This window comes from Ochotona curzoniae, unplaced genomic scaffold (assembly GCF_017591425.1).
Source record: "Ochotona curzoniae isolate NIBS_2020 unplaced genomic scaffold, NIBS_Ocur_1.0 patch361, whole genome shotgun sequence".
Lineage (NCBI taxonomy): Eukaryota > Metazoa > Chordata > Mammalia > Lagomorpha > Ochotonidae > Ochotona > Ochotona curzoniae.
The window spans coordinates 545,974-561,962 of NW_024466930.1; the positions used below are offsets into that span (position 1 = coordinate 545,974).

At 40.8% G+C, this 15,989-nt stretch overlaps 1 protein-coding gene across 1 annotated transcript; it reads left to right on the plus strand.

Annotated features, from left to right (window-relative positions):
• Nucleotides 1-11,701: 11,701 nt before the first annotated feature.
• On the plus strand, nt 11,702-12,658 carry LOC121167345 (olfactory receptor 2W1-like). The gene has a single exon (XM_040996798.1). The coding sequence runs from the start codon at nt 11,702-11,704 to the stop codon at nt 12,656-12,658; it is 957 nt and encodes a 318-aa protein (XP_040852732.1).
• Nucleotides 12,659-15,989: the final 3,331 nt, after the last annotated feature.

Consider the following 15,989-nt stretch of genomic DNA (forward strand, 5'->3'; position numbering starts at 1 on the left):
TTCTAAAGCACAAAAGAAATTGTTTTTCTCTTTTTGTATTCTCAATGCTAATACTTAGATTTTCTGAAATATGGATATCAAAAACACTTTTGTGTACATTATGATTTGTATTCTAATACTAATAACATACAAATCATACCTTTGTACATTAAATCTTCTATAATGGCATCCAAATATTTATGCATATTTGGAGCAAGTGATACAATTTATGTGATAGCAGTTATTCTAAATATCATCTAAAGCAATTTTCTCTGTTCAGTAAAATACTATACTACCATCTGGAACAAAGGGTCTGTGATATTTAAACCTAGTGCCACTTTATGATGAACAGGAATATAAATAGGGATGAATTATAGTGTTTTTAGGGTAACTGACAATATGTTTAATTTCTCACTCATTTATGAAATATTTAATCCCATGATTGGCTTATCTTTAGTAGAAAAAGGATTTGATTAGATTCATATTATTTGGGTTCTTGGCATAAATCCAAGGGATTGTTCAATTTATGTGAACTTTGAGAACTGTGTATCTCTATGTGTTGGAAAGTCATAAAATGAATGAATCTTTGTCACATTGACTTCTAATATAAAATAACATTGAACAGTCAGGGAGGGTGGAGGGTTGAGAGAGATGTGTCCACAGTGGGGGATAGGACAGGGGTGGGAAAAGTATGTATACCTCTTTGTTGTTAGGCTATGTTAATGGCAGGGAATATTTATGGTCTCTTGGTGCCACCTCGGAGACCTGAAGTTTGGAGGGGAGAGGAAGGAACATGTCCTTGGAGTGTTACTTGATGTTCTATAAAAGGTGACATAATCGGGGCTGGCATGGTAGCTCTATAAGCTCCAACAAGCACCAGCATCCAGTATGGAGAACAGTTTGTGTCCCAGCTACTCCACTTCCCATCCAGCTTTCTGCTTATGACCTGAAAAAGAGGGAGACCTGGAAAAACCTCTTGGCTCCTGGCTTCAGACCTTTGGGGAGTGAACCAGCAAATGGAAGAGTTTCTGTGTGTGTGTGTGTGTGTGTGTGTGTGTATCTCTTCCTTGGGAAAAAAAAATGAATGAACTCTAAAAGAAAAAAAAAAGAGAAGTGACATAATCCAACTGTCCTCCTACATGCTTTTCCTTGCTCTTTCTGTGTAAGTTCTAGGACCTATTGACTGGCTGTCCATGTCGGCTTTACAATGTCCAAAGGCCTAGGTGCTTTCTGCAGAACTTGACTTCAAATATTGTGCCCCTTTTCTTTCCACTCTTTGAAGAGGTACTTGAGGTCTTCTGTTGGATTGGAGGATTTCATGAACTTGTCTTTCATGTGCATCCGGCTATGCTCTTCATCCTCCCTCTGGAGTCAGCAGTGGGGGTAGCCTCATCTTACACCACGTGCTCTGTGGTCAGACCACACATCCATGGGCTGTTCTCCGAGGTAGAGATCCTGTTGGTCTAGGTGGTCATGCAATTCATGGGGCCCACTGCTGACCAGGTCACTGTCCCCAGCCTGCCTCCAGCTCCTCACGCTCCTCGGGCGTGGTGGCATGATCAGGGCATTATTCCAGAACCCGTACCAGGTTAGTCTCCAGCCCCAGTTCCATGGTGCCAGAGCCAGTTCTCACATGCACTAGCAAATATATCCCAAACCATGAACTTTTAAAATACTTTCCTAAAAGCTGAGAAAACTAAAGTCTTCATGAACTACTAACAAAACCTGATCTGAATGATGTAATTATTGCTAGTCTTACCAGTTGGTTCAACAAAGATAGCGCCATGTCAAGGGGAAATAAATCCTTCTGAAGGAAAATAAGAATCAGTTGTCATAGGCAAGAAATAGCAAGGTTTTTTTATTTTTTTAATCTACTCCTTATTGTCAGTGTAGAACGGCAGATTCCACAGACATCAGAATGTTACTGTCTGGTTACATTAACCATTAAGAGTTGATTCTAAAGAAAAATTGTGGTCAGGGGCGCACCTGGTGGGTTGTTTTGTTGGTCACTCAGACTAGACTGCAGCTCCCACTGGTTTATGTGAAGGTCGAGTATGTGGTGGGCAGGATTGGGCTGGGCGGCAACACCCATTGGGTTGCATAAAACACAGGGTGGAGACAGAACTGACCCAGCGATTGTAACTACCAATATGTGTGTAGGCTGATTTGAGTGATGGACTGTGCTGGACCCAGTATTGGCCAACACACACAAGAATCTTTCTTTGGCAATTCCCTACCAGCTGAACCACTGGACTCAGAACCATAACCATGGAGAGAAATCCAACTTCTATGCTCTGACCGGGGGTGCATCTGTCAGAGCTGGACCTCCTCAGTTGCTCAGACAAACCAGTGTACAGCATGTCCAAATGTACATGGAGGATGGGGCAGTGCATTGGAGCCTCCAGAGGACACCTAGTACCATGTCAGAGGACAGAGCATAGAACAAATTGAACAACTGCCCCAGCTAAACATTGGTGGTGAAGATCTAGGCAGACAGAGACACTGGGGTGGACTATAGCAGCCAGTGGATTTGGGAGAGATTTCACAGCGATTGGAGTGGCGGGTTCGCCAACAATTCAGAACTGTTGAACTATCAAAGCCTCCTGAGAAATTTATGGCATTGTAAATTTCTGTTTTTCTTCCTGTTGTTGATTTTGTATTGTGGTTTTTCATTTAAGAGGGATGCATGGTGACTGTGTAATAGAGACTATCATGTCCAGATGTGAGGATGCAGTGCAGTGTGCATCTCTACTTCCAGATCAAAGATGGACTACTAATGAAACTATTAGCTGTATCTTGACAATAGGATGCTGGACTCTGCCATTGTCCATGCCCGCAATGATGAACATGTGACTGTTTATGAAGAGCTATGCTATAGTAATAATATAGAGAAATTTGGTGGAGGGGGGAGGGGAATTAGGGAGGAGGCAGGGAAAATCCCAGGGCCTATGGAACTGTATCACAGAATGATAATAATAATTTAAAAAGAAGTTAAAATAAAATTTTAAAAAATTATCATTAGACCCAGCCTGGCACAATGGCTCAATATGCTAATTCTCCACCTTACAAGTGCCCAGATCCCCTGCGGCCCCAGTTCATAGCCTAGCACTGCCAATTAGCTCCCTGCGTATGGCCTGGGGAAGCAGTAAAGGATGGCTCTTATCACAGCTGGAAAAAAATTAAATAATTCAGTGTCTGTATACACTATCATCTCCTTCCTGCAGTGGACTCTGCTGTAGAGGTTTCAAAAAATATGGAAGTTTTGCTCCCGGCATCTGCAGTTGGAATGTAGCAGAAAAACAATCAAGCCAAAAAACAAAACTTTAATGTTTCCGATTTAGATTTTTGTCATTTATAGCAGGGTCAATCTTTCAACTTTGATTACTTTCTCCTCTGATTTTCTACAGTGTACTTTTTGTTTATTCACATACCTTATTAGAATTTTCCATCCGTTTACGGATATGTATTCTATTTTTACTATTTGCTTATAAATAGTAATATTTACAAACTTTTAAAAAAGAAAAAAAGTCAAAGATAGTTAAATGATGTAAGATTTAAGTGCAGTTTCACAGTAGCCACGTGGGTCATGTCATCTGTCCTGGTCAGTCAATTGAAATACCAACAGATGAACTTTTCGCCACCGTGCATTTCTTGCTATCAAGAGATGATCCATGTAACTTACACATCCTTTTTATTAATCAATCAGCGCCTACTTACAGAACCTATCGGGGGTCCTCCCGTCCCGCGGAAGAAATCACCTGACACTTGAGTCTCCAAGGTGCTTTATTCCGATCTTCCGTTGTGTCCGTTATGTCCGTTGTGTCCGTTATATCCATTGTGACCGTTATGACCGTTATGCTCCAGCCCCCCCCCCCCCCACCCCCCCCCCCCCCCCCCCCCCCCCGCTTATCTGTCAAACTTGTCCAATCAGCTTAAAGATAACCAAGGCACACCAATCAGGGCAAAGGGCCAATCACAGGGCAGGAAATGGTCAGTGCCCCAACAGAACCCCAGCGTTTTCTTGTGGGTTTCCTTCTCCCTGAATGATCCCCAGATTCTGAAATGGGGCTCCCATCCCTTTGTACACCCATCCAGCAGCAGCACCCTAGTGCCCACCGCCGCTTCTCGCAGCGCCGCCAGAGGGCGCTGTGGCCAGGGCGCTCCAGGCGAGGCCGCAGCGGTGACGTCACAGTGAGAACTCGCTGTCCAGAACCCCGCGGGGCCGGGGTCCTTCCAAGGGGCCGAGCCGCTCCTCCGCCGCCTCCGCGCTCCCTTCGTGGCCGACGGTGCTCGGGTCTTCCTGCCTGAGACGCTCCATCTCCATCCAGACTGTCAGGGCGAGAGGCCATGACGACGCTGATCGCCATCCACAGTCCCTTGTGGATCAACACAAACAAAACAGAAAGGTGGTGTTGATTTGCTCTGGTCTCTCTGAAGGCAGCACCGTGCCCCTTGGACCCGCGGAAACAAGCGAAGCCGAAGCCGGACCACCAACCCTTCAGAGCTGGCCTATGCTTGCAATAGTGACCGAGTCTCTTTCCAGTGCACCTTTTCCGGGAACTACAAGAAGCTTCCAGCTGAGAACCATGAGCAAAGCACTGGACCAGCAAATGGGGACTGTGGCCGGAATGCGAGGGTCCAGGTCTCAGCCCCCAGGGAGGGCCCCCATGTCAGCACTGCCCTCCACTGCCCTCTCCGAAATGCCATGAAACCCTCCCTTTCTGCTGTCTTTGGCCTCACCAGCTCTGAGAACAGTTCGCCCGTGAGTGTGGCCGTGACCCCCTCCGAGAAATTCAGATCTCTAAATTTCTTTTACAACATCTACAAAATATAGTATAAATATGGGAATTAGTGGATATAGGAGCGATTTGTAGGCTGAAATTGCAAAAAGTTGATGGAAGAAATTGAAGACAATAAATGGAAAAAAAAATTCATGTCCATGGGGTACAAAGATAGATTTAATAAGCAAGAAGAAAAATACAGTTTTTGTGCAACCTCTGCCAAAAATATCAGGGACATCTTTCAGAGAAACAAGAAAAAAAAATCCTGAAACACTCATGTAATAATAAAAGTTCTAGAAGAGACAAAACAGTCTTAACCAAAAAAAAAAAAAAAAAAAAAAAAATAGTAAATAGAGCAGGCAAGTGCCAGGACTGGGTGCAGATCATGTGAGGCTGGACCATAGTTCCCCCTCGCAGGCACAAGATCAGGGGTTGAGCGCAGACCTTGTAGGGGAACTGTGGGCACTGCCCTGCTGGCCTGCAGCCAGGGCTGGGAGAGGGAAGCAGGCTGGTCAAGCCGCAGTGCCCATCAGCGTGCATGTGGGTGTGGTCTGGTTGTGGATTGGCCAAGCTAAGTGGAGGCACCATGGATATGCACAAGTGCCAGGCTTGATGCTGATTGGCCCAGGCTGTGCTTCAGACTATACTGGCACATGCAAACACTCGGGCAGAGAGTGGACATGGAACAGGCTTTGGGGGATCGCCCCAGTGAGCTATGCTACCTGCTGGTATGTGTGAAGAGCAGGCCAGTGCGGGGCTGGGCTGGGCTGGGCTGGGCTGCAGCATCCATCAGATCACCTGAGAAATGGGGCTCGGGATGGGATTGGCCAGGCAGCCGCATCCACCAATATATGCCTTGGCTGGTTCAGGTGACAGATCAAACATGACCCTGCACTGGATTCACACACAAAACCAAATCTGAGCTCAACCCAGGCAAGGTTTCTTGGAGGACTCCCCAACTAGATCTCTGGACTCAAACCCTGGCCACAAGGAAAATCACCATATATGAGGTTTGACCTTGGAGTGCATGTGTTGATACTGGACCTCCTCAATTGCTGTTGTCTGTGCAGTGAACAGCATGTCCGGATACACTCACTGAACCTGACAGCCAGCACACACAGGTCAGCAGAGGATATTAAATGCCTTGTCAGAGGATGGACAGGTTAGACAATTCTCCTGGCCAACCTTTGCAACACACACGAATTAAGGTAGACTTAGTCAGTTAATAGACTTTGGAAACATTTTCTCAGAGTACAGTGAAGCTGACCACATCTCAGAAATATCGAAACCACTCAATTAGCACACTTGGAGCACATGTAAGGGTCTCTATTATGTCATCAAATATTGTCCCCCTGCCCAGGTGCCGAAGCAGTTTGACAGTGAAGAGTGGCCCCTTCCTTTCACTCCCTGTGAACACAGGAAAAAAGAATTGAAACATTTTTCCCACCCACGTTCCCCCATACCTAGATCCTACCCACTCAAATTGGAGACACATACAGGCATTCATCTGTCTCAAATATGCGAACAATGTTTAAAAATAAAAATAACAAAAAAGAAAATGTAATTTAACAATAAGTTTAAATTTTTGCATTTATACAAAAAAAAAAAAAGAAAGAATCCATAAGGTGACCAAGTAACATTGGAAGCTGAATGTTTAATGATTTTCTCATTGAAACTGTTCACAAACTGGCCTTGTTGGATAAGGAAAATACAACAGGAACATTGTCATGGTGGATAAGGACTCTCAGTGAAGTTTTCCAAGCTAGAGCTCTTTATTTACTGCCACTCTGGCTAACTTTCTAAAAACTCTCCTAGTAAGTAGATGTCATCATTCCTCCACACTGCAGAATGATGACCAATAAAATACCTTCCTCAGCACCATCAACAACTAGTGCTGTCATAACCATTGCTCTTACTTTGGCTTTCCTTCTGTGGCTTTGACAGGACCATCCTCACCTCTTTGCTTCACTTCTTCTTCAGGATTGTTCTAGTGAAACCCTTCAACTGGTTCCATCACCTTCTACATTTCCTTGAAGAAACGCTCCAGGCTCTGGATCCCACTTGTTAAAGTCTCCACTGGAAGTGCTGCTTGTGTTTGCAGCTCATCTGAGTGCATTCAATACCCACAAAGCAGAAGGTTTTGTCCATGCTTTAGATTTCCTATCAGAGTTGTGTGAACCAAAGCAACCGAGATGTCCCTCGTGTTGGCTGTTGTTCCTGTTGCTCATTGCTGAACAAGCAAGATAAACATTTTTTTTCCCTCACAAACTGATGTGGAGGACCTGCCACTACAGTCTTCATGGTCAACATTGCTCATCACGTCCCTCTTAAAGTGAGTTTTCATTTGCAAAACATTGGTTTCTTTAGAACTTTTTGTTTCCCTAAAATCTGATGTAAAATTTTGGTGAGTTCACCAGTTTCCCACATAAGCTTCACCACAGATTTGATATTTGTCCTTGCTTCTATTTTTTCAGGATCCGTTTCTATTTGGGCTCCTTTTCAAACTAATATCATATTCTTCCTAATGCCTTAAACTAAATCCTATTCAGATACATTTATTAAGCTTTGTGTGAATTTACTTTGGTACAAAAACATTTTGAAATACATAACTACATGCACAGTTTTTTATAAACATATTTTCCGTGAATTGTTGGAAGATCCCCTGTATGAAGCAGAATACTAGAAGGTCAGTAAGGAAAAAAATTTTTAATAAATTATAGCAGCATTTTGTTACCCTTTTAAAAATTTAATTGGATTTCGTACCCTCCAACATTACACAAATTAACTCCAGGTAGACTATACATAAACTTTAGACTTTTAGAAAAAACAAATTCGATGTCTTGCTATTTTTGCAATACTTGGCGTGGACTTCAGTGTTTTTCAAATATACAAATATGCAGTTCATCCATAAAAGAGAGAAATGCTGCTGCCATTTGATGCTTAATTTCAGAAGGTGCAATGATTACAGCCAAGTCATCAGAATCTTTGGAGTACACGCTCGTTCCACACGTTAGAACACATCCTAGGACCTAGTGCTTGAACCTTGCTCATATACAAGCAACGCAAGTGTCATAGACACTGAGGCAATAAATCACTTCTCATGGTCACCAAGACAACTGAATGAGAATGTAAATATTATAATTCTGAATTTACCCTGGGAGTCTTTGAGATTAAATATGTGTTTCTCAGACAACGATTTTAAACTTCGATATAAGAAACAGCGGCAAGTGATATCTCACTTGTTCTCACAAGTTTGTCTCCAAAATCAATACATATGCTGCAAGTGGTAAGGTTGATTTTATGGAGTAAATACTGGTTGTAATTCAGTGTCATAATCCATATCATTGAAGAGCAAACTCTAATTAAACTTTATTTGGGTAGGTCTGACCTCTGAGCCAGGGACTCAGTCCAGGTGTTCCATGTGACAGGAACCCAAACAACTGAGTCAGCACCTCAGAACCTCAGAGTCTGGGAAAGCAGGAAAGTGGAGTCAGGGGTCAGAGACCTGCACCAAACACCGAATCTTAACCACGAGGCCATTCCATCACCCCTGAAAGCAAATTCTATCCCTGACACTTTCACCTCCTAGAGAAAAAAGTGCTAAAATCTCCTTGTTCAATTTCCTTTGCATGTGCTAAATCAGTTCTATTCAATACCAGGGTGTGATCTGCATGCATTTTCTCTGACACTTTAGTGAAGTTGCTTAGATACAGTTCTGAGCGTTTCACTTGATGACCTGGTTTTCAGGCAGTATTGGGAACTGTTGTTCAGTCTTACTCAGGGTGAGCAGGAGGCTTTTCTATTGCTCTCTGAACAAGACCTGCTTGCACGGTGATCTGAAGCCAAAACAATCAATATGAACTTGTCTGTGACCCTCCCCTCACCGACGGTCACGTGTTCAAGAAGTCCTGTAAAGACTCCCTTCCCGCACCTCAGGAGAAGCAGAATTCACCGCAGCACGGAGGGGAAAGGTTAGAGCCACAGCCAGACTGCAAGGGCTTCCACCGGACAGCAAGGGCTTCCACCGGACAGCAAGGGCTTCCACCGGACAGCAAGGGCTTCCACCGGACAGCAAGGGCTTCCGCCGGACAGCAAGGGCTTCCACCCCACGGTTTCCGCAGGGACAGAGAAGAGGGACGTCCAGGGAGCACTCGCCGAGTCACAGTAACGTCAGCTTTAATATCTCCTCCAAGTGATGTGCCTGGGTTGAGAAAGCAAGCTTAGGGAAGCAAGAGGACAAGAACTGGCACTCGTATGGGTAGGTTCTTCTGGGTTTCTTTACAGTGGCTCAGAGTAAATAAATATAGATGCCTGCAAAGAAGTCATTCATTTTGTACCTGTATTATGAAAAAAAGATTAATTTTTTTCTTTTCTATAGGAAGAAAGCTCTAAGTTCTTTTTTTTCTTTTTAATTTCGTACATTTGAATACAGCACAAGTTGAGAATAAATATCTGGATTAAAATGAAAGATTAAAAGATTTATTCTGAAAATTTATATAGCTAGGAATCATTTTGATACTTTTGATCTATTTCTAAGTCTTATAATGTGTGCAAGAAATTAAATGCAGATTTGTTTGTGCCAGCTTAATAATAGCAGAGAAAAATGTTGTTTTCTGATTTAATTCGTAGGGCTGTAGTGATCATGAAAAGAAATAAGGAAACAACAGCACAGCATTGTCTTTAGTTTCAAAAGAATTTTTACTTTTACGTTTTTAACTGTTTTATTCACAAGTTAATCACAATTTTACTTTCTTATGCCTGTCAAGAAGCTATGATTCTTTACCTGTCAGAACTTTCAAAACTCTAGTGCCATGAGACTGCTCGCACACATTTCAGTTATTCCTCTTTGTTAATCGTTGGCAGTACTCAGGCCTGAATTATGATTTTTGAACAGTGAATCTGAAACAAAAAATTACAATATGTCTCCTTCAAAGCAACTATTTGAACCACTTTAGGCAGCTGGTCTGCTAAATGTTTCCACATTTGAATCATAGCTACTATTTTAGACAATTTCTCATAATGTTAAGCAGTGTATTTAAATGGCATAATATCAAAAGCCCAATTTTTTGTATCACATTTACGCAAAAAAGGAAGATGACAAACAGACTCACCAACTTGAAATGTACTCTTACTTTTCAGTCAGACGCTTTCAGTACATTTTTTGAACGCACAAAATATAATTCTAGACAAAACACAATATGCCCATGTAGTGGTATATAACTTTATGTTCTCAGATAAGTATATATTTATGGAACAGTCACTATAGTCTGTGTCATAAATCTGTCACCTCCGAAACCTTCCTCCTACATTTATTTATTACTTTTGAATGTGTGAGTGCATTTGTATTAAACATTTCATTTAGTGAAGCACTATGTCTTGACCACAATGCAAATTAGAAATACGTCATCTCTAAAATAGTGAGTTATAAAATACCAACTCCACTGTCAAATTGTCATTACAAGATGGAAGCATTCTGGGTTTTATGCTTGTTTCAGATGTTACGCAGTCATCTTTTTGCATTCAACAATGGGAAAATATGGTGGTGGACTGTCGATCTCTTCCACAGCTCTGAGATGCTCATGAAACTCTGGACAAACTGGATCTGTATAGCATTACTGAGCTACTCAGCTTGTTCGTCCTTTCAAAAGAAACTAATGGTTTTCATTATTTTCACCAGACTGAAAAACATCGTTTGTTTCCACATAAATTAAATCACTATCATTCCCATTCATCTCCCACCTACTGCCCAATTCAGGTAACTTCACAAAAAGTGACAACCAAGATTAAGTGATTTTTACCTCATCATTGTGAACAGCGTGACTTCAACTTTTATTCACAAATGGTATATTAGGGAAATAAATGTTTTTTGATTATACAGGTAGAGCAAAGAGCAACACAAACCATGTGTGTCTTCCTGAAGTGCATAGGCCAGTGTTGGTAGGGAGGGTGTGAAGGAGACCTTCTGTTAGCAAGAGTCATTAAAGGTGGTCAAGAGAATAACAGGAGTTGTAAATAAATATTAATAGTAAACCAGAAGAAGTATTCTGAGGGTTTCCTGTAGGAATGAATCCTATGCAGAAGCCAAAGCATACAGGTCCTTTGAGGACACCTCAAAAAATCATGATATGCCTTGAATGGATTCAAATGTGTCTAGCAAGGTTTAAGCACATAGTTGCTATGTTTTAATGAATAGTGTAATGGTGTGAGTACAAGGGGTGAAGACTGCTGGGACTTGGCTTGAGTTAGGATACTGTCATTGGAAATTCTTAAACATGAACAATAATCAACCTGTACTTTTGCACTCAAAACTAAGAGTTTGGATGATAAAGAAGGATTTGAAAAAAAGGGGGGGGATGGGGAGAAATAGGAATCAAGGATAAATGCCAGATCTCTTAGATGACAAACTGCAAAACCAAAGACACTAGTAACCAAAGAAAAAAGACATCTCAAGTGTTGAGATTTGATGAATTAACTCATTGACTACTTAAAAGAAATTGTGTCCTAACTGCTGTGGTAAGACAATGTGGTTGCATCCTTTTAGAATCAGGCCATGCCAACTGTTCAAATTTACTTCTGCTATCATTGAGATCCTTTTTAAAACCACCTGAACCTCACCTAGATATTTTTAAAATACAATATTAATCTCATTACCCTAAAGGGTATATCTTAAGTACCAGGTTACTTAAATGTAATATATTTAATGTTTATTTGTTAATTTTCTCCATTACTAACATAATTTTTCATTTGATTATTTTTGTAACTCATCAAAGTATTTACATAGTCCATAATGACAAGTTATTTCTTCTTCTCTCCCTCCTCTTTTTGACTTCTTCTTTCTCTTTTTCTTCCTTTTCCCTTTTTTCCCTAACTTCATCATTCACTTTCTCTGCCTGCTCCTCCTCACTGTCTTGCCTTCTCTAATATTTAGCCATCACAGGATTATGCACCAAGGAAATCACAGTTCTCTCCATAATTTCATTCTACTTGGCTTCTCTGATCATCCCAATTTGGAAAAGATTCTGTCAGGAGTTGTCGCCATCTTCTACTTAATTACATTACTGGGTAACACAGCCATCATTCTTGCATCTCTCCTGGAGCCCCAGCTCCAAACACCAATGTATTTTTTCCTCAGGAATTTATCTTTTCTGGATTTGTGTTTCACAACTAGCATTGTTCCTCAGATGCTGGTTAACTTGTGGGGCCCTGAGAAGACCATCAGCTTTGTGGGCTGTGTCATTCAACTCTATGTCTGCATGTGGTTGGGCTGCATTGAATGCCTGCTCCTGGCTGTCATGTCCTATGATCGTTTCACAGCTATTTGCAAACCCTTGCACTACCTTGTCATCATGAACCCACATCTCTGTGTCAAGATGATCCTCATGGTTTGGAGCATTAGTCTGGCCAACTCCATATTATTATGTACACTCACCCTGAATTTGCCTCGATGTGGAAACAACCTTCTCGATAATTTCCTGTGTGAGTTACCAGCTATGGTCAAGTTAGCCTGTGTCGACACAACAGCAGTTGAAATGTCTGTTTTTGCTTTAGGTATTGTCATTGTCCTTACACCCTTGACCCTTATTCTCATCTCCTATGGTTACATTGCCAAAACTGTGCTGAGGATGAAGTCAAAAGCTGGGCAGCGAAAAGCAGTGAACACCTGTGGCTCTCATCTCACTGTAGTGTCCATCTTTTATGGAACTATTATTTACATGTACTTGCAACCAGGGAACAGTGCCTCCAAAGACCAGGGCAAGTTCCTCACCCTCTTTTACACCATCATCACTCCAAGTCTGAACCCCCTCATTTACACATTAAGGAATAAAGACATGAAGGATGCCCTGAAGAAGCTGATGAGAGTTCACCAAAAAGACAGACAGGAAGACACAGAAAAATAGTAGAGTGAATGAGGCAAGTAAATATGTGTTCTAACCTTAATTTTTACAGTTAATTCTGAGATTTAAAATATCAATTAATGTCAGCATTCTTCCATACAGACATTGTGTTGATAGAAACAACGAAACAATCCTGCTTAGTTTTTTTTAATCTAGTTATTCATATGTCTTTACAGCCAAATGGTTATTGTTAATTTTTAATTTCTAGTATGTGTATAAAACAAAGGGCCAATAGACATGAACTTTAATGCATTTTTAAATCTAAAACATGAAACAAACTTTCAGTTATCTGCCTCTGTATTCTCAATTCTAATACATAAAAATTCTGAAATATACATATAGAAATGCTTCCATGGTTTATATTCTAAATAATAATGATATACAAACGATTATTTTGTGCACTAAATCTTTATGATGAGATCCAAGTATTTATGCGTATTTGAAGCAAATGATGTGATTTATGTGACAATAATTATTCTAAGCCTCACCTAAAGCAATTTTTTCTGTTCAGTAAAGCACTATGCTAACATCTAGGGCAATGGGTATGTGATATTTAAATATTTATAATGACACAAACGTATAAATCAGGATGAATTAAAGTGTTTTTAAGGTAACTGGCTATCTGATTTCTCACTCGTTTATGAAATATTTAATCCCATGATTACCTCAACCTTTACAGAAACAAAATCTGACTAGGCTCACATTAGGTTTTGTCATAAGTACAAAGGGATTATGCAATTTATGTGAATTTTGAGAATCATGTGATATCTGTTTGTGCTGGAATTTCCTAAAATGAGTGAATCTTTGTCATTTGGACATGTAGAATGGCATTAAATATTGACTTTTTTTCTTCCCAGATTTATTACTTTGATGATAAATGGTATCTCCTTTCACTAACGTGTTATTTTAATTACTACATTTGTTATGCGGACTTGCTATCTAATGTAGTTCTCAAAACAAATGTGTTCAATAATAACAAAGCATTCTATGACAAAGGCAAGGTAAAAGGGAAAAATTTTATAAAGATAAAATGAGAAAGATCACGTTTTTCCTTTTAAAACCACAATCTTTGACTACAAGGACAGATAGCAAAGTGACATCAGTACAAGATTGAACAGGCAGGGGTCCTGCTAGAAGTATTATTTTTCATATGTGAAAGATTATGCTTTTGACAGAGCCTTCTGTTATAATTGCATCATCAGCCAATCCTGCATGAAGACCTTACCCTGTAGGGTTTCATGGCTCCATTTCGTCATTCTGATTGTAACAACTCTCACATCTCCATTTTCACTGAAACCCCCTTCCACTGATCCACCATCTGTGATTTAGATGGTTCCTTGATGTTACTTAGCATGGACCGCTTCCACTGCTCTGGCGCTATGGCAGACAAAAAGTATTTTGAAACTGTCTTTAAAAAATGCTTTACCACATTTGAGGGACAAAGGTTTAACCAGGGGCTGGTGCAGTGGCATAGCAAGTTGATCCTTAGCTATGGCACTGGCATCTCATATGGTTCTCACTTTGAGTCCTGGCTGCTCCACCTGTAATAAGTTCTCTCCTGGTGGTCTGAGAAAGCAACAAATGGCCCCAAGCTTTGGACCACTGTGTTTGATTATTCAAAAAAACTAAGAGACATTGGTAAAAAATAGAAATAGTAATATACTCTTAATAACCCAATATGCAAATATTATTCCAACATATAGTCAATAATTTTTAGTTAGCAACAAGTAACTAAGTGTTTAAAAATCCTATGTATATTGAGCCTGGCATAATCATAGCCTAGCAGATAACGTCCTTGAATTGCATGCGCCGGGATCCCGTATACGCACAGGTTCAATCCTGGCTGCCCCGTTTCCCATCCAGCTCCCTGCTTGTGGCCTGGGAAAGCAGTCGAGGATGACCCAAAGCATTGGAATCCTGCACTGGCATGGGAGACCCAGAATAAGCTCTGGGCTCCTGGCTTTGGATCATCTCAGCTCCAGTTGTTGAGGTCACCTGGGGAGTGAATCATTGGACGAAAGATCTTCCTGTCTCTCCTCCTCTCCCAATGTCTTCCTTTCCAATAAAAATAAATCTTTTAAAACAATCCTGTGTATATTTTATATTTACCTACATTTTGGTTCACATTTCCACACTTCCAACACTCACCCAGATAAGACTATAAATCATTGTGGTAGCACGAATCTATATCCTGATCTGCTAGGTAGTCATGAAAGAGTATGCTTATGCAAAAATCTATACAAGTGAAGAAATGAAAATAGAAAGTAAAATTAGTCTTCAGTTTATGTAACAATTTTGAACAGGAAATATGACCAAACTTTAAGGTCTTGATTCTTCTTCGGTGAGTAGCATTAAAATGATCAGTTGTGTAAGCCTTGGTAAATGAAGAGTAGGAGAGAAGATGGTGCTATCAGAGAATAGAGTCTGAGAACATAACTTTATTGTGTTATAACATGAGGTTAAAAAAAAGTCTCTAGAATGGTGGGGTTGTGGCCACTGAAAATAATTTGGGGGGCTGGTGTGACATAGCTGATTTATTAGATGCCATCTGTGGTGACAACATTCCTTATTGGCGTCATTTTGAAACCTGGCTATTCCACTTCTAATCCAGCTCCCAGTGAACGTGCTTGGGAAAACAGAAGACAGCCCAAGTCCTGGGACCCTTGCACCACATGAGAGATCTGGAAAAAGTTTCTGCCCTCCTGGCTATGTCCTGGCCCAGTTCCAGCCACTGAGGCTACTTGGGCAGTGAACCAGCAGATGGAAGATCTCTCTTTCTGTCTTACTTCTCTTTTTGTAACTCTGTCTTGCAAATAAAAATAAATATATAAATCTAATTTTTAAAGTATCATTTTGTTTGTAACCTTAAAAGTTGTACAAAGCGACTTAGTCAACTCTGTAAAAACTGAAAGAACTGTCAGGGACAGATGTGGCAGATTTAACACTTCTAGCCAGTACTGGTACAACACTTCAAAGATAAAACATTAGATCCATCCATGTGTGGGGTTGAAACAATGTGTCCATCCAACACCTTTTTTCTACATGATGCCACAGATTTATCTGTTTAGACTAATTTCCCTTCACACCATGAATTCTAAAAATCAACAAGGACAAAACAAATCTTAGGTGAAAAAAACGATGGATACATGAATTATTTCAAAATGTACAAAAGCCTCTGTAAACCAGTGCTGTATCCAATACAGCTATCAAACGTACTAGATGCTGCATAAAACTGTAGCAAAGAAATCTTTCCCACATTCTCCTGAGTGCTTAATACAAAACTGAGGCTGCAGGGCGGGCCACACTTCCACGTGCCCAATCTGTCGTCACTGCT